This window comes from Morone saxatilis, unplaced genomic scaffold (genome assembly GCF_004916995.1).
Source record: "Morone saxatilis isolate NCDOM2014 unplaced genomic scaffold, NCSU_SB_2.0 Contig9, whole genome shotgun sequence".
Lineage (NCBI taxonomy): Eukaryota > Metazoa > Chordata > Actinopteri > Moronidae > Morone > Morone saxatilis.
This window is the reverse complement of record NW_023340268.1, coordinates 15,681,533-15,699,468: the sequence shown is the minus strand read 5'-3', so window position 1 is coordinate 15,699,468 and position 17,936 is coordinate 15,681,533. Positions and strand designations below refer to the sequence as shown.

Here is a 17,936-nt window from a genome sequence, read left to right as displayed (position 1 = left end):
TTCGGCTGTCACTATCAATAAAGGCAATAAAAGGCCCAAAAAATAACTTAAAAAAAAATCTTGACAGTCTAAAAGGTTGGGCAAACTCAATTAAGGTAAAAAAATAAAATAAAAACATGGATGAAAATGGGTTTACCTTCCATTAAATCATGGAAGTGTACACTATTGTAGTGGTTCTCCTATGTCAAGCTCTTTCTCAAAAGTCAATAGTCAATTGATGAGAAAAGAGTTTATTTCCAGGAGAGCCAGTCTCCTTGTACTAAATTCATGCAGCGGCCACAAATGACTCTCCAGTAAATTTCGCCAGATAAGTAAAACAATCAGCCATAGTCACTGTTAGTAGCTTGTCATCACACATACCCTCTGTATAAAAGATATATCTCCGTGGTGGAGGGTGAATGTCCAGTCTTTGCAACAGTCTAAATGAAACTGAATTCTCACCAAAAAGCAGAGGTAGGTACTGTATTTGATTTACTCGCTAGAGACTGGAGATTCACAGGACACAGGTCATTCTGACACATACATACTCACGCACTGCCAAACCATTGTTCCAACAGATATAACCAGCCAATCAACTATGACCACATACGTGTTGACCCAGAACTCAAATACTTGTACTCACTCAGACACAAGAAGCACACTACTTTGCTGTTTCTTCAACCAGGACCCCCAAGATGACATGACAGCATTATTTGATTTACATGTACATGTCAGTGGGATGTTTTTGTTCCCCCCATGATGCTACGATTGATTGACACTCAGATCAAGACAGATAAGAAGTATGGACAGGTTTAAGGCCATTGTTGGAGAAACAGCATACTATGTAAGGTAGGTCTGAAATAGTTCATAGTTCTAAATGCAAGGGAGAAACAGGTGCGAAGGGAGGGGTTTAGCAATGCGTTTTGCTCCTCTATTCGTTACTCAAGTCCTGGCAGAAGCACAAGAAAGCAGAGACAGGCTGATGACAGGGGGCGAGGCCCGAGATCTTACCTCGAAGTCCAGCTCAGAGTACCGTACTCTTTTCCTCTGGAAGAGGAGGGGGCAGGGGGAGAGAAGAAAGTGTCAATGACCACCCCTCGACCTCTGTTGAACTTTACACTGCTCTATCTCAATTCATCTGCGGATCGCTCAGCGCCATTGTTCAGTAACAAGAGGAGGACTAATATGCAGTAGGTGCCCAACATGATACAGATAGTCTTACAAATGTCAGGCAGAAAGAAAATGATTCAGTCTATTTCAACGTAATGAGATTAGTGAAGTGGAATAACCCAGAATTAGAATGAAATAATAATTTCTCGGCTCACATACTCTCAAATACAATCATTACACACCCCAACATAAATCACCCTTGTTGCTATTTTTGGAGAGTTTGTTGGAGACATTCTGATTAAAAGAGCTGCAACAAACATATGAGAGATGGTTTTCGTCCTCTAATCTTGTTTGGACCGCAGCACTCTCCTCTTAAGTGCCTCCATAGCTTTAGCGAGTGGCACACAAGCCGCCAATTTAACAGCTGCAGACATTTCCAACTCATCTGGCCCTGACATTGCGTTGCATTACATTCCATCTCTGACTTTCTATCTGGCTCTCGCTGTCTGCCAGAGATTTGCATTTGGCAGTGAGAGGAGCTGCTCTCCACAGTTAGTTAAAAGCTGTATTCATTCTTTGAAAGGGCAGAGTTGCTGATCTGATGCTCTGGCAGCCAAGGTTTTAAAAAGTAAAGAACTGCAAACAGATAGAAAGGCAAGTTTGTCCTATGAACTTCACTGCCTCTATAACACAATGGAAGTACTGCCCTTCTATAGAGAAATCCTTACCTTAAACAGAGAAATTCCGTGATTGAGTTTGCTTTGTAATATGGTAGACATGCAACATGTATATACGTGTACAGTATATTGCATGTTTTGGTGGGAACACACACAAAGCAGTCATTAACTCACTCATACAAAATTCATAAGTAATCTTTTGCTGCTGTGATTTGCTGTTATGATGGCATGATAGTCCTATTATAGCCAACCACAGTCACACACAATTTTTTTATTGGTTTGCATGTATTCAAGGTAGGGATGTCACGACAACAGATACCTCGGTATCAAGTTTAAACCAAAACTCAGAGAACTGGTACTCATTTATCTACAGTACTTCTGGTTCTGAGGATGCACTACTCCCAGACATGATGGGGCAGCATATACGCCTACATGTAATCTAGTCGGCCATTAAATTTCACATGTTGAAGACGGCGACAAGTGCAGCTTTACAGGTGATTTACTGGTGAAACTTTCTAACACAGTGCTCCGTCGTCAACTCTCTGCTGTCTGTGTCTCTGTCGCTGTGCTGTGCTGTGTGTGTGTGTGTGTGTGCAGGACCTCAACCCGAGCTGAGTCGCTGGTCAGAGGCGAGACAAAGAGAGGTGGAGACCTGCACACTCACCACGCCACTGCAAGTGCAAAAAGCAAATAACAGTAATTTATTAATGTAATCCGCGCAAAAGATGTACAGACGAGCAACAAACTCTGCAGGACACTTTAGAGGGAGAGAGAAATTCTCTCAGACAGCGACAAGACAAGATCAAAAAAAGATTACAGAGAGAGTTTGTTAGGCTATTTAAAGGCCTACTTTGTTTATTAGTTATTTAGTATTTTATATATATATATAATAGGCTAAATTAATATTAATATGAATATATTATGTATAAAAACATTAAGGAACAGCTTGGTTGTAGGCAGTCTTTTTCTTAATGCAATGCAGAGCTGAAACTTAACATCATTAGGACATTTTTACAGTGGTATCAAATTGGTATCGAGGATCGTGGAATTTCATTCAGTATTGGTTTCAACTACTACTTCAATTTCTGGTAACGTGACATCCCTAATTCAAGGTAGTGAATTGTACGATAATCTGATAATCTGACCTTTATAGCCAAAAATTTGTTGCAAGGAGATATTAATTTATATTTCAATACTCCCTCCAATGGTTTCTATAGCACAGTGCTATCATAATATGCCCCATGAACCTTTCTCACGCCATGACTAGATCATTTAGAGTTTAAATTTACAAGCTTATAACTAAAAATCAACACTGTGAGTCCGTTTGCGTGATCCCTCCATTATGCGTCACCATATTTGAATTGGGGAGTAAAGCACTGCTGTGATTTAATCTTGAGAGGCACGCTCTGATATCCATCTCCAAATCAAGCATATTCAAACAGGGTGAAATTACAACAGTAAATTACATCCAGCAGGTTTCTCATACGATTTTTTTTTTTTTTTTTGGTATTCATGAGTGCACTCGTAGCTCTTATGGCAGTGATTTTTTATGAGTTTTAATGACTCGTCCTTAACGTCCTCAGCCCTAAATGAAGCATCTGCACTTTTTGGTGAAAGTGTCGTTTCCATCTCTTTAATCAACCTTGTGAGTCAGCAAGATGCCATTGGGGGAAGATCCAACGCGTGCGCATATGTGTGTTTATGTGTCCATGTTATCGTGGGCTTGTTTTTGTGTGTATGTTTGTCAGTGTGTGTGTGTGTGTGTGTTTGTGTGTGTGTCTAAAATTAAGGTGGGCTGAAAGACATTCACCAGGGGTATTTCCTCTGATCCTGTCTGTCTCAGTCCATCTGCTATGCCACCTTGTATGGTAAGGAGGGGGTATTACACACACATTACACACACAACGGAAGCGAAGAAAAAGCTGTCTGTCTAAGAGAGTAACTCATTTCGACGCTCATTGTCTCAGTCAGCAGCAGTAAATTGTACTCAGCCGAAAATAATAGCCGTTGTTATAGCAGACTAGAACTGTGCTATTATGGCAGTTTAATGGACATATTGTTATTGTATATCACACACAATATGTATATATGTATATTAGAAATGGCTTAAATTGTTTAAAGCCCACACTACTGATTATATTGATATTAGTCATACAAACAGATTCTCTTCTTCCCATATTCTGCTATAGCCATAAATATTCATCACAACAATTCATTTAGTGTAGTATAGTCTTATTTTCTTAAGGTAAAAAGAAATGTTGATTGGATAAAACTGTTTTTTACCCAAAATTATGTATTTTTTTCAACAGATTTTTCTTGAACTAAGTGACACTTCTTTAGATGCAAATTGTGTTATTTGCATTCTTCTTGTTTAAAACACTGGAAAGTGTTTAAAATACTTAGAGCATATAGCGAATAGACAGAATGTCACATTCAATAACCTTTTTCTGAAAAGAACTTTCCTTCCCCTTGCTTTCTTTCTCTCCTCTTTGTCATTCAACCACCACAACTTCACATATATAGCCACATCACCACCACCACCATCACCACATTCATAAACCTCAAGTGTGTGCTCAAGTGAAAGGTGGACATGGTGAAGAAGCTGCACCACCACCGGGAAACCCCTCCTTCCCTCATCCTTCAACCTCTTACCCACCTCCAGGGATCCTGCAGAGAGGCTGGTGTTGGCATTGGTGCTGCCCAGATTGCGTGGCAGGGTCCTGGTTCTCTCCACTGTGGTTCCCCCTGTCAGAATCTGTCTGACTGATGGCCTCTGGCCCGGCTTCAGCTGGAGCGAATGCCCGTGGGTGTGCATGTGTCCTCCGTGGGAGTGTACAAGACCACCCTGAGCCATCATGTGGCCGTGCCCGTGGGGCATGGTTTTGATCGTCCCATAGGAGCGGTTGAGGTTCATGGTGATGTTCATGTCGCCCACACTGGACGGCACAAAATCCGCTGGGTAGGCCTCGCTCTCAGCTGGGTGGAGGGTCAGGGGAGAGGGAGGCGGGGGAAAAGGGGGATCCTCCACTGCGATGTTGAGAGGCTTGTCCTCACCCCCCAGTCCCAGGCCTCCTCCTTGGGAGGAGGGCACTGGAGGTTTGAGACTGACCGTCCTACGAGGTAAGACCATGTAGTCTCCCTCCCCTACTCCGCCACTTCCTCCTCCCCCTCCTCCTCCGCTTCCCCCACTTCCGGCACTTCCGTCCTGGGAGGTGTTTGAGGAAGTGGGCGGTCGAGCCCAGCCCAGGCCACTCTCGGTGCACAGGTAGATTGGAGCGCCGCTGCGTTGCTGCCCCTGCTGTCTCTGCTGATCCACGTTCACCTCCTTCTTCAGGGGTGTCTCGCTCAGCTCATTGAGGCCACTGAGGGGTGGAACCTTGTGGAAAAATCAGGGGCAATAATATCCTGATATTAAGGACCTTTTCCTCTTTCACCTTCTATGTCAACCAGATTTCAAACTTTAAACTTCAAACTTTTATGTGATTATACATTATCTGTCAAATAATTCTGATGGCAAAAATAGGATATGCTGGATATGAAAAGGAATCACAGGGCTGCATTGCTGTCAATCTTGAGAATACCATTGGGTGCTGACATTTTCAATTCCTACTTAAGTGGCTTTAAGGGCATAATATAGTTATATTTAGCTCAATTTTTGAAGTTTTTGACAGAAAAGTTGAGCAGAGCACTGCACTGGTCATCCAATATGTCATGCAATGTAAAGCTTCAATCCTATACCTGTACAATGAGGTTTGGAGGGGGAATGTTCCCGGGGAGGGAGCTGAAGTTCACCCCGACTCCTCCCTCCTGATGGGCTGCCAGCTTGGGATCGTCCTCGTCATCCAGGGAGATGCGGGAAAGTGTCCCGGTGATGGTGGCCGGGTTGCAGGTGTTCACCTCCTTGAATATGACTGGAGGGAGATGCGGGGGAGACAAGGGAAGCCATGGAGCCAGCAAAAGAGTGGGTGATAGGCAGAAGTTAGGGTAGTTGGTGAAAGCAAGAAAAGAAGCAAACGGAGGAGAAACATTCAGAGAGAGCATGAGGAATGAACATTGAATGGAAAGGAATTGATATAGTTTATGCAAGTTGAGAGGTAAGCAAAACAGAAATAAGACATAAATTAGGCAGTGATGGAAAGTTTTTTTTGCTGTCTTCATGTAGCTGTGAGACAGATTGCATCTCCAAAGAAAAGTTTCACTTCTCATTTTGGGCTTACATGGTTCACAGTAACTAAGTTTTGTCTCTGACACTGTGACCTTAAGTCTCGCTCCATCTCAAGATTTGCCGGTGAGCCAGGATTTGTATTAGCTTGCAGAAAGAGCCTCAGTGCAAAATGCTGTGTGCTTCAAATGAAATGGAGCCAAATTCCCTCGCTACTGAGGCCTGTCCCATATCTTGCTCACCAGCTTATTACTCCCTGCCCTGTTGTCGCATTTAAGTGTGAGTCTCTGAGTTAGTGCTTTAATGCATGTGTGTCAATGTGTATTACTGTACGAGTGTCTTTTTTATTTCATAAAACAGAACATAAAACTACTTACAGTGGCTTTGGGTTAGCTTTCATGCATGTTGTTGAGGAACAAACTACAGATACTACACACTTCTAATATAGCTACTCCAAAATTAACTATGACATGCTGATGAGAGACGATGTTTAATCACAGCTAACATCAATCTATCATCACAATCAAACACAACTCAAACTATCTGGAAGATCATGCTAGATATCATGCTCATTCTGTCACCATCAGAGGAAAGAATATTTACTCTGTGGCCTCAAAATCCAATTCCAGACCAAAGCATGTAGCACAGACCATTTTCATGTTCACTGCATTGATGTGACAAAATGTCAAGCTACACATTTTATCAAAACATTGAAGCTGAATCCTGCTGAATATACCAGCAAGGACACTTGCTGTAAAGAACCTTGGATTTTCTCTGTTTTACCGCCCCGTTGGTGCAAAATGAAAGGACTGGACAGGTTTTTGGGAAGCATCACCAGTCTCGGAACCCTTTTCATCTGCATCCAACAGTGGAGACCCAGAGAATGGCCGCTAGATGAATCTGGTTGTAGTTTTATGTGTTGCGCTCTCAAGCACCACCACCATTACTGCAGTGGCAAAGTTCAAGTGAACACATTAACAATGAAAGTAGAGATGTTTGAGTTAATCACGGCCAGCAATCTCCACCATGGACAGATGAAGGCAGTGTGTGAATGTGAAAGTTATTCAGTCTCAAAGCACTAGTCAGAAATTAATTATTACACAGCCTTTGGGGGAAAAAAAATTAATGTACCGCTCCCGGCCGTCCTCCACAGTGTGGATGTCAAAGTGCTGTGTGGGATAGCGCTAGCTAAAATCGAGAAGGAATTACTTGTTAGCTTATAATTTAAATAATCAAACCCAACGATTTTGTGCATGGTGGGCTCACCATTGGCCCCATGCGGGTGGATCACTGATCAAAACATACATTTAATTGAGATTTATAAAAGTAAAATTGATTTCTTGAGGTATTTAATTCCCTTTGTTTTCACAGTTTAAGTTTATTATAGTTATGATTATTATAATGTCTAGCAATTTGTGAAAACTGGACTAAATGTTATTAAAAAGTTAAAAGCCTATAGACTATAACCTTTATTCTAATGGCATTGATGATTATATTTTCAATATGTAAAAAGTTGTACAGAATTTCTTGGACAGACTGCGCTTAAGAAGTTCAATCATTTACTTACATTACAGTGTGCAAGTTTGCAAGTGAAGTGCCACTGCAGCAATGGCTGCTTGTTTACTTCCACCTACAACCCGGATTCATCTATAAAAATTATCTAAGTCTAGGGATGGACCAGGCAGTGTTAAGAAGGTCAGTTGGGTGCAAAACTTACATGGGTGTCCTCTCTCTGCAAGGGTGGAGGGGGAAAGTGACTGTGTTAATATTTAAAATCACAACACAAACCAGATTGTGGTACATTTGCAACACATCCAAACACCCACACACAGACACACACAAGACCATTATCACCATCGAGTGAAAACAGGTCTGAAAACATTGAGGAGTGTTATTATCATGCACAATTAAACGCAGTCTCATCCAAACATATGCTCGCTGAACACTTGGGCAGAACCAGTGTGATTGATAAGGCATAATAATTTGCACGCAACTGTGTCGAGATGTAGCACATCATCTCCTGTCGTTTTATCAACATGCACAGCGGCAAGCTGAGGCTGTTACAGCTCTCCATTGCTTCTGTGCAATGCTAATCCTCTGTTGGAAAAAAAGGAGGAGACAAAGGGAGAAAGGGAAGGAGAAATCAGGTGGAAGGGAGAGCTCACCTGTTTGACATGCCAAGTCCACATCCTTCTCAAAATCCGTCTGAGAGATGAGGCAGGGAAGGAAGAGAGGAAAAACAGTGAGTGTGTACAAGTCACTACGTTCACCACATTAGTAAAGACCTGATGATTGATTGTATCTTGAATGGTTATGCTTTATCCAATGAATCTGATGATCTAATTTGACTCTAGTGAAAAGAATATGATCTGTTGCCATGGTGACACTTTACAACTCTGTCAGTTAGTAATGCCCTCTATGAACAAGAAGAGAAAATGTTGCCTTAAGTCATACAAGAATGTTCAGTTTTCATTTCTTCATAGTGAATTTGTTCAAAGCCTTTTTCAAACCAAAAGCAACAGAGAAAATAGTAATAATTCTGTGTGATAGCATGAATTCTTGCTACTTTAGCTTGTGATGTGTATCGGTTCACGGCAGCACATCCAAATACAGTTTTTGAAAGAGGAGTTTTTCCAGGTAATGCCACCGTATGCCTCATCAGTCACCTCAGCTATGGTATGCATGGAAACAGCGACAAAAATTTACACAGCAGCAAAACTATTATCTGCTGTGCCAGTTGAAGCAAAACTTTCCTGTCTTCTAGCGGAGTCTGAAACACTGACTATACCGACAAGAAAATGTATAAATGTACATAATGCTTCTGTTCAAATCTGTTCACACCAGTGACCAAAAACACAGACATCCACACTGAGTTTAACCTGAACTATTCAGATATTATGTAGATGAGGTATTTTGTCACAACAAAACACCAAAAAATTGTGTTTATTTGCTTTGAACCAGCATTCACTTGATGATGCAGGGTGGCACTGACTCCTTTGGGGTAAAGAAAAACTCCAAAACCATTAGGGCTGTGGGTAGAATGAAGAAGTGTTGTTTCCAAAATGGCCACCACTCAAGTTTCCTAAACTTTAGTGAAAGTGAAGCTCATTGTTATGCAGTCGTGGTCCTCCCCTTCTCTCACGATAGAGCCTCCTCCTGTCCTCGGCGGGATTTACTTACAAAAGCTTTTGTTTGGATAATAAACTACAGATTTTAGGCATGCCACAGAGGCAAAGACAAGAGGAAGAGGGGGGGAGGAATGAAAAACTGAAAGAGAGGAGAGAATGTGTAAAGGTCTCTGAGGAGAGGAAAAGCTCTTAGTACGCAAATCACCCGCAGCACCATAAATGGGTCTCTTCTAAATGGACGAATGCGGAAATGAAAGAAACCTCTCTCTCTGTCTCTCAGTCTCTCTCTCCCATCCAAATTGAGAAAAACAAATCATCTTTATTTCAACTACAGCACATTTTCTCTGCAACAGCCACAGGTTAAGTACAGTGAGTCATCAACGTCAATGGGAACACAGTCCCATTCCCGAGTAAACATCCTGTAGCATACAGCTCTCTGGGTGAGGTTACTGCTGGAGGGAATGCAAAAGAAACTATCATCTCCGATCAATTAAAAATGCGTGAAGACATACTATATACATTTTTTGCCTACCTTGCTACAGTAAAAGTCCTAGTTAATATTTTTAAATCACAGCTATTCCTACTTAGATTTAAAGGTGCAATATGTAATCAGAACAAAAATTAGTTTGATGCAATGATAATTTATTTTGGTTAAAGGACTAGTTTGATAGTTCAAGAAGTGCATGTATTCGCTTTCTTGCAGAGAGTTAGATGAGAAGATTGTTATTGGTCTGATTTCTGTTTGCTAAATATATCACCAACAGTGGATTAGCTTAGTTTAGCACGAGGAAACATCTAGCCTGGGTTTGCCCCCCTGTAATATATTATGCCTACCATCATCTCTAACCTCACTAATAAGTGCGTTATATCTTGTTTAATTCATATAAAATCCAAAGCGTATGAATGACATATTGGGGTTTTAAAGGGGGGTTATGAGTGGGTTATGGTTTCTTGGAAGGGAGCAGTGACATTCTGAAGTCATGGCAACCTTATGAAGTCTCCAAAAAGTCACTGTGCCTGGCCAAGAAATAGTTCAGTACATAACCTCTTGTAAAACCACAATGTGACGCATTACAATTTTGAGACGGATTAACAAGATATAACACGGTAATTACTGAGCATAAGAACTGTTTCCGGCCTTTGTGCTAAGCTAAGCTCACTAGTGGCTGGGTGTAGCTTCAAATTTAGCATGAGGACATAAAAGTGGTATTGAACTTCTTATCCAGCTCTTGGCAACAAAACAAATAAGTATCTCTCAAAATGTCAAACTGCTCCTTTAATACTCATTTATGTTTATTCCAAAATATTGTTTTACAGATTCCACCTTTCTTCATCTATGGACCTGACTATTCATAGTGACTAATAGTGTCTTTTCTACAGGTGACATACTGGTTGGCTGCCGATGTGGTTGTGGGCGTGGTTATGGTTATGAGCGTGGTTGTGGGTATTGTTCAGGATGGGGCTATGCTCATGCGCGTGGCTGAGGGCGTGGCTGAGCTCTAGCCCGTGGTTGTGGTTGCTGCAGGGCAGACTGTGGTAACAGGCTTGCTGGCATGCCTGGTGGCACATCGGTGGGACCGGCTGCGGGTGGCCACCCGGCAGACACAGAGCTGTGCCGTAACGCAGAGAGCCACACTGCTGCCCGCATTGGCTCACATTTGGACACTTCTGATGGTATAAAAAGATTAATGGAAAACATGAAGTTGAAACGTTAGAGGGGGAATATTAACCAGTTTTGTAGAGGAGAGCACTGAGCTTTAATCAGATATTAACTAATCAAATGAGTTTTCTAAAGCTTCTAAAGCTAAATTGTAACAAGAAGAAGTAGTAGTACAGTTCTACATCTTTATGATGTCTCTAAATGTCAGGGGTTTAACTTCCTAATGAGATTTCCTATGTAATATAGAAAGAACACCTGAGAGGATGGTGCTAACTGTAATAATGTTGCTGATATAACTGGTGGCAGCTTCACCAAATTATCCATCACAATTAATGTTCTCAAGGGCATTTCATACAACAGCTCCATGCATATGTGCTGTCTGAGAAGATTTCTTCAAAGTCATACACATTTAGAGAAAACTTAAAAAGATTTACCAGCTGTTTTCCTTAATAGAACAACAGTTGGCATAGCAACAAGCCCTCACTGCGAGCTGTGTGCAAGATAACAACACATTTAAACAAAAAGATTTAAAAAAGCACAGTTAGACTGTAAATGTTTCTCTCGGTTATGAAAACAGAGACAGAGAATGTGTCATAATGGGTTCCCTGAGCAGAATGATGGTTCCAAAGTTTAATCTTGATAACCTCAGAGGGGCGTTCAGCCATAATCGTTACCGCAAACAGGTCTGAGGGAGAAATAAAGGGAATAGCGTTGTGAGAGTCGCTCATACTCTCATAGTGGCGGTGTGACCGCACTGACATTGGCAAGGCAGTTCAAGTCTATATGATTTATCACACTATTAGCCACATTTGGAACATATACAATAACCTTACGGGAGCTCTGTGCTCTTTAAATAAAGATTAAGAAGTTTAGGTAAAAAGTAAAAAAAAGTGCTGAAGTGCCTGTTTTGGTAATACATGAAATGCCATGGACAATATAAATCTTTCTATCTTGAAGTAAGTACAATAACGACAATGTCAAAAATGCATTCATATTAATTCTAGCAGGAGACAGGAGAGTCCAGTTAGGCACTATAGGAGGTTAGTTTGACGCTGGGAGTGAAGTTGCCTTTCTAAGGGGAACAAAATAAAACATTTGTGGAGAATAAAATGAGAAATGCATGATGCATAAACAATAATGAATTCCTGTTCAGGAAAAAAAAATGGTTAAGGAAAGTTTGAGCACTTCAATAATGGAAGTCATGCTTCTTGCTATTGGAGTTGCAGCTTCTAGAAAGCTCCAGCCTGGTTAATGTTAGTCCGAGGCTAATGGGCTGCAATGTGGGATGAAATGGAATGCTATTCACCATGATCTGCACCTGTCCATTCTTGCAGGAGTCTGGTGAGTTTTCACTGTCGTCTTTACATCCCCCCATCCTACAGCGCACTGCATCCTGCACCTGAAGACGGAGAATAGGGGATGGGGGAGAGGAGGGATGAATATAGAGAGGAAAAGTAGGATGATGCAAAGGAAAGAAGTTAGTGGAGGAACTTTTACTTAAGTTAGTTTGGCAAATGTTGGAGCATGGGGAACTCTCTCCTCAGACACTTTATATTCTTCATCTTTATCACTGCAATGACAGATGTTCAGTGAATACTAAATTATGTGAAAGTGGCAGAGTAAACGGAACCGCTATATTTTTCACAAAGTAGCTCAACTTGGAGCTTATATAACAGTGAGTGGAGTAATATAGAAAGCACACAGCACTTCTTCAAAGTGGCCAATCTGAGCCTTGTGCGATCAGTGGCGCATGGTCCTAATTAAAACCAGCAGCACTGTATATAGATGTTCTAACCCCTGGGCCTTTCCAGTGTCATATTGTGTTTCTTTATCCTCCCACATACTGCAGCTAAGCAAACACACACTAGCCCACTGTCAGAGCACTGGTTCTTGTAATGCAGCTCAAATCAAATGGATCCCTGTGCATTATGTTTCACAGCAAAGTCTGAGATTTTTTCTCCCATCAGGCTCTGTATTATAGATAGCCTGGTTACTGGCTGAGGAGCAACATCATTTCTCAATGTTGCCGCCGTCAAATCCCATAAGAATCTCATGGGTGGATACAAGAGCGCTTGTGTAAGAAGCGGTGCAAGAGCGAATGAGAGCATCTTCACTCTCGCTGGGTGGTCTGTGTGTGTGTGTGTGTGTGTGTGTGTGTGTGTGTGTGGTGCTACAATTGGAGTGGATTGGAGTAGTATCCATGTCTGCTTAATACTGCATGAGTTAGAGTATTGCCTCCATTGTTTCCTTTCGTCCGTCTGTTCTCTTTATGTCCATACTCATCCTCAGTAAAATTTGCGCTCCATTCTTTGTTAGTGTTAGTGTGTGTGTAGGTGTGTGTACGGCCTGTCGTGTGTGCTGGTCGTGTGTGTGTTCTTGTGTGTATTGGCACCCAATGCAGCTCATTCTGACTTCAAAGTGAAGAGCCCTTCTATGGGTCCATACCTCCCTCTCCACCTTCCTCTCTATTTCCTCCTCCACTACTATCATCCCCTGCTTTGCTCTTGAATCATGACTTTTTTCTCGCACAGTCTGCTGCATGCAATTTTGGTCTTTCAAGCCTCCTTCTCCTCGTACTACTTACCAAGTCTCCTCCATCCTGTACTATCGAGTAAAATACCATCTCCCCCTGTCTCCTCTCCTGGCTTGCATCTAATCGACAACTCTACGGCACATGTTTTCTCCGCCTTCTCCTTGTGATCTCAGCAGGCAGTCTTGCGCCACCGTCGCCTTCATTCTCCGCCGCACCCTTTACAGCGCGGCATACGAGGAGCGCCTACCGGGCCTGGGCTTGAGGCAACCGTTTTTGTCCGCCAGTTCTGCTGATGCTTATATCCACTTTGGTGCTGCCCTCTCTTTATTTTGGCACTGTAATACGCTCCTTATTTCACCTTGTTTCTCTCTGCTCCTCCACTCTCCTCCTGGTGGGCACTTCTCTGCCTAATTTGTTCTGAGTACGAGCGTTTAGTCAGCATCCAGGATGCAGGGGTTTTTTCATAACTTTAATATACACCGGATGTTATGAACGCTGATTCTCCGTTTTGTGACTATGTTAGCAGTAGCATGTCAGAGCGTTTAAAAATTCTCATTACTATGCAGTGTAAACTCCTCAAATATTAAGTCATCTGGATGCCATAGGCATGGGGTTGGGGGTCGTGCTGACGCAAAGAAGACACATTTTAAGTTTGGGAGAAAGTGCTAATATTGCAAAACATTCCAACATGAGATACATAAATTAGATCAAATAGTGAAAAAAAAAAGGTACAAGAGATAACTATCAAATTGTAGTGAACTGGCTAATTGTCTGTCTCAGGGATGTTGTGCACAATGACTGAAATTTAGCAAATCCCGGGGGGGGGGGGGGAGGCACGCCAGCCTTGTATGCAACGGCACAGGGGTATTAGTAGGGATTATCTTATTTTCCAATACCGAATCTTAGTAAAGATCCCCTTTAAAGAGAGCTGATCAGCGGAAAGTAATCTGCAACTACTCAACACCACAAAACAAGCTACATTAACTCAGAAGCGCTGCACAATACAAAACCTAGGCATAATACCCAGCAAAAAAAATAAAACTCCTCAGTGCTGATCCGCATATGTAGTATCTAACAAGGGCTTCAACGAACCGGACTATGCTGAAATTTGGCTTAACAATGACTCAACCCATTCGAAGGAGTGAGTGATCGCTGAGTTCGCTGTGTGGCGCATGATACAAATGCAGAGGTCACACATGGCGAGGGCTGTATAGACAAAAGGAAGAACTGGTTCAACTCACTCGAGCCATTTGCGAATAGAGAACGAGTGATTCAATGACAAAACTTTGGACAGGTCAAGAGGAAGGCCCTAGGGGAACGAGCCTTGCTCTATTGCCATTGTTATATTCGTTCCAATTTTAATCATGGACCAATCACCCTCGTGCTTTCCCGCACCTAAATAGTAAAGACACAACCTTTCTAACAACCCTGCCAATGTATCGTATTTATATATATACGTATCTATTTCAACACAAAACCTGTTTAGTGGTCATTCGATGCGATTTGCTGAATCAACAACCTGCCAAGCATTATGGTTGTTGTTTCTTTCTTCCTTTAAAAGTAAAACAATCCAGTTAGGTTCAGGCATAAACCACAACACAGCAAACTGGATCTAATTCTGTTTTAGTTACCTGTCTTAGTTCTTAAGTTTGGATGTTTTTGCCTGATAAACTGTTTTCTCAAGAATTTTACCAAGGGTTATATTTCCGACTTTGCCAAGTTTACCCAGCCCTCAGGCAGGCATGTAGTGGGATGGCTCACACAAAAGCATAAGCTTAGGTGCTCTTGACGTTTAGTTCTTCTTGCTGGGGGTTCGTCCTCCACTAAACTGTGCTGGAGGGCTAAGCGTGTCAGATCTGGTTTGAGCTCTATTACAGTGACAATATTTCCATCCAGTGTGGGAACTCACAAACGCTGTTGAAATAACATGAACCCAGCATGCTGAGCCTGTCCGCCATTCTGTGGTTCAAGTGTGGCATATTGCGACCTTTCAGCATATTAGATGGTTTTGATATGGCTGATTAGCTGGCTTCTTTTATTTTGAAATCATTTTGAACAATTGCAGGTGAAATGCTCAGTAACAGGATAAAAGAGACATCTTTAGACCCGGGTGTGTACACATGGCATTATTATAATCTTGTATAATGTCTGTAATCCCATGTAGTGGGATTGAAGTCGCATTATCATTAGGCAACAACTGGATTGTAAGGACATCGCAGTAGGTTTTCATATAAATAACAACCGGCGCTCACCTTTCATACTCAAGACCAGTGGGTTTACCAGAATCCACAGTGCACTAACTACTTGATTCTTCCTTTTATCGTCTTTTAGTCTTCTTTGCCTAGATTTCTATTGAAACGGTATAATCCGGTTTAATCTTTTTCCTTGGACAAAAAATGGATACAATGTCAGAATCAGAGGCTCCCTGATTTGCGAGAAGAACCTTTTTAACCCTTTTTTCTAGATTCGTGACTGAAATATATGAAACAGGTCTAACCACCCATTCTTTCACAACTCGCAAAGATGCGTCGTCATTTGCCGCTGGGATGATATCTGCCCCTGCACCATTTTAAACTGCTTCCATGTGCACTCGCAAAGTGTATTGACTCTTGCAAGTTAAGTAACGAGCTTCTTGCCAGGTTGTGTGATACTACCCTCGAGAGTGTGGGCGCCGGTCAGTTCGGAAGCATGTGCTCCACGGGTAATGCAACAAGGCAGAACCAACAGGAGCTCACAGAGAGGCCTGAGACCGAAGAGAGGAGAGGCAGGGAGGTAGATTCCTAAAACAAACGAGGAGGGAGAGGGATTCTCCTGCCTCTGCCATCTCCTTTTCTGTCTTGAGGGCCTCTTGTGGAGCTCAGCTGTGTGGTTCTATACTTTTTAGCTATTAACTGGACTGTGACACGTGCTGCATAATGACGGCCGCTCACACTCATTCAGGGATGTATGACACACCGCCAAGAACTCGTTGGATCTTGCACCATACATAACGTACCCTTGTGCACATGGAGGCAGTTTTAAAAATGGTGGCATGGCGAGAAAGACATCCAATGCTGGCAAATACTGACGACGCTCCTAGGCGTGGGAAAATGGTTATGGTATTGGTGTATGACTTTGTCAATTGATTATAAGTCACTGATGCTAAAAGCTGTAAAAGGTTTCTGCAAAGTCAGGGAGCCTCTATCTCTTGCATCTGATCTACTTTGTCCAGAAAAAGATTAAACCTACTGATGTGTATTCATATAGAGAATGAGGGAAAGAAGACATATAACCATAAACTAAACAAGGAACATGAGTAATGATGTGGATTCGGGTAACCTGTCTTAATGAATCGAGTGAAGGCTTGAGGTGAGTTTATTATGATAACTGACTCTGGATGAACCTCATTTTTTCATATCAGATGTTCCTCTATGTACTGACTCTTTCACTCTACGTCAATACAAGGCCAGTTATAAGAGTCATGAATAAACTGCAGCATGTGGCTACAGCACCTGGGGTGCTTAAGGTGTTTCTTTTTATCCTTTTGACTGGCATGTTCACCTTTCATTGTTTCAAAAGGCTCAAACTAGATAAAGCAGATACATAGCCAATTAAACACCTAATCTTAAAGTGTGCTGTCCACACCTAAACAAAGTCGGCGATGAACAGCTCTCGGTCTGGGGTTATGGTGAATCTCAACACGTTTCGGTGATCTTCCCAACTGCTGGACTATCTTGTCCCTGGATAGAGTCAGACAGATGCTGCACGTCTTGCCTCCCAACAAGTTTGTAGTCACTGAACTCCAGCCAAAAGACTCATAGTGCATGGACAGCGTGAACTTTAATGGCCTTTTTGTGGGCTCCACGCTAGATGCTTTCTGCAGGCGTTAAATGTGGCAAGGTGAACGTTACTTGGGCTAACAGATCTGAGGAAACGCTTTTTTAGTCAGAAACTCCTCAAATTAAGCAATAAGAACAGGTACTGAACAGATAATCCATGGTTGTTCGTGTGTGTGTGTGTTTATGTTTTGAATCTTAAAAATGGATTTTATTTTTAAAGAATGACATACATAAGTTTAAATGCATTGTGCAGTGGTATTCACAATGCTGCAACGAACATTAACGGTTAATTATTGTGATTGCTGGATATACTATTTCAAACATGTGAAATGATGTTGTAGGAATGGTGTCGTCTGTTTCAATATGAACGGTGCTGGAATCACTAGTATCGGTGATGATTTAAGAAATTTTTGGGTGAACATATACAAATGTTGCATAAGAATGTTCTCGTCTCTAGGTTGCCTTTGCCGCTTTGTCTGTCCAAGGTTTGTCTCATCCACCGTCCCACTGTGCAGGTGAAGAAGGTGAGTAGTTTTCTTCTTCTGGCTTAAAGCGTGGCCATCGTTGTATCATGCTTGGTTATCGCGCCACACAGCGACCAGCGACACTACTCCCTTCGACAGGCTATGGAGTATGTTCCAATTCATTAGTTTGGGTAGTTTGAGTCACCGGTAGAACACAAAGATCAGACCGAGGGAATTACATCGGTCTATGGTCCTCATGTTGAGGCTTTTTATAATGTAGCCTTGATAGTGCAGTATTGTCCTGCGGATCCAAGGTGCTTAGAGTAAATCTGTATGCGACTAGAGATAATCCAACGAATACCTAGTGCCCTGTTTGCCACAGCTTTTGTTGCCCGGTGCAAATTT

General features: G+C 42.1%; 1 protein-coding gene across 1 annotated transcript in view; it reads right to left on the bottom strand.

Moving 5' to 3' along the window:
- adgrb2 (adhesion G protein-coupled receptor B2) overlaps positions 1–17,936 on the bottom strand; it is a 150,324-nt gene that overhangs the window by 17,495 nt on the left and 114,893 nt on the right. Inside the window, exons 24-30 of the mRNA XM_035681617.1 lie at positions 12,023–12,115; positions 10,446–10,724; positions 8,094–8,133; positions 7,646–7,660; positions 5,505–5,677; positions 4,423–5,142; positions 991–1,026 (exon numbers count right to left, since the gene is read on the bottom strand). Coding sequence (XP_035537510.1) covers positions 991–1,026; positions 4,423–5,142; positions 5,505–5,677; positions 7,646–7,660; positions 8,094–8,133; positions 10,446–10,724; positions 12,023–12,115 — 1,356 coding nt within the window. The remainder of the gene's footprint in view (positions 1–990; positions 1,027–4,422; positions 5,143–5,504; positions 5,678–7,645; positions 7,661–8,093; positions 8,134–10,445; positions 10,725–12,022; positions 12,116–17,936) is intronic.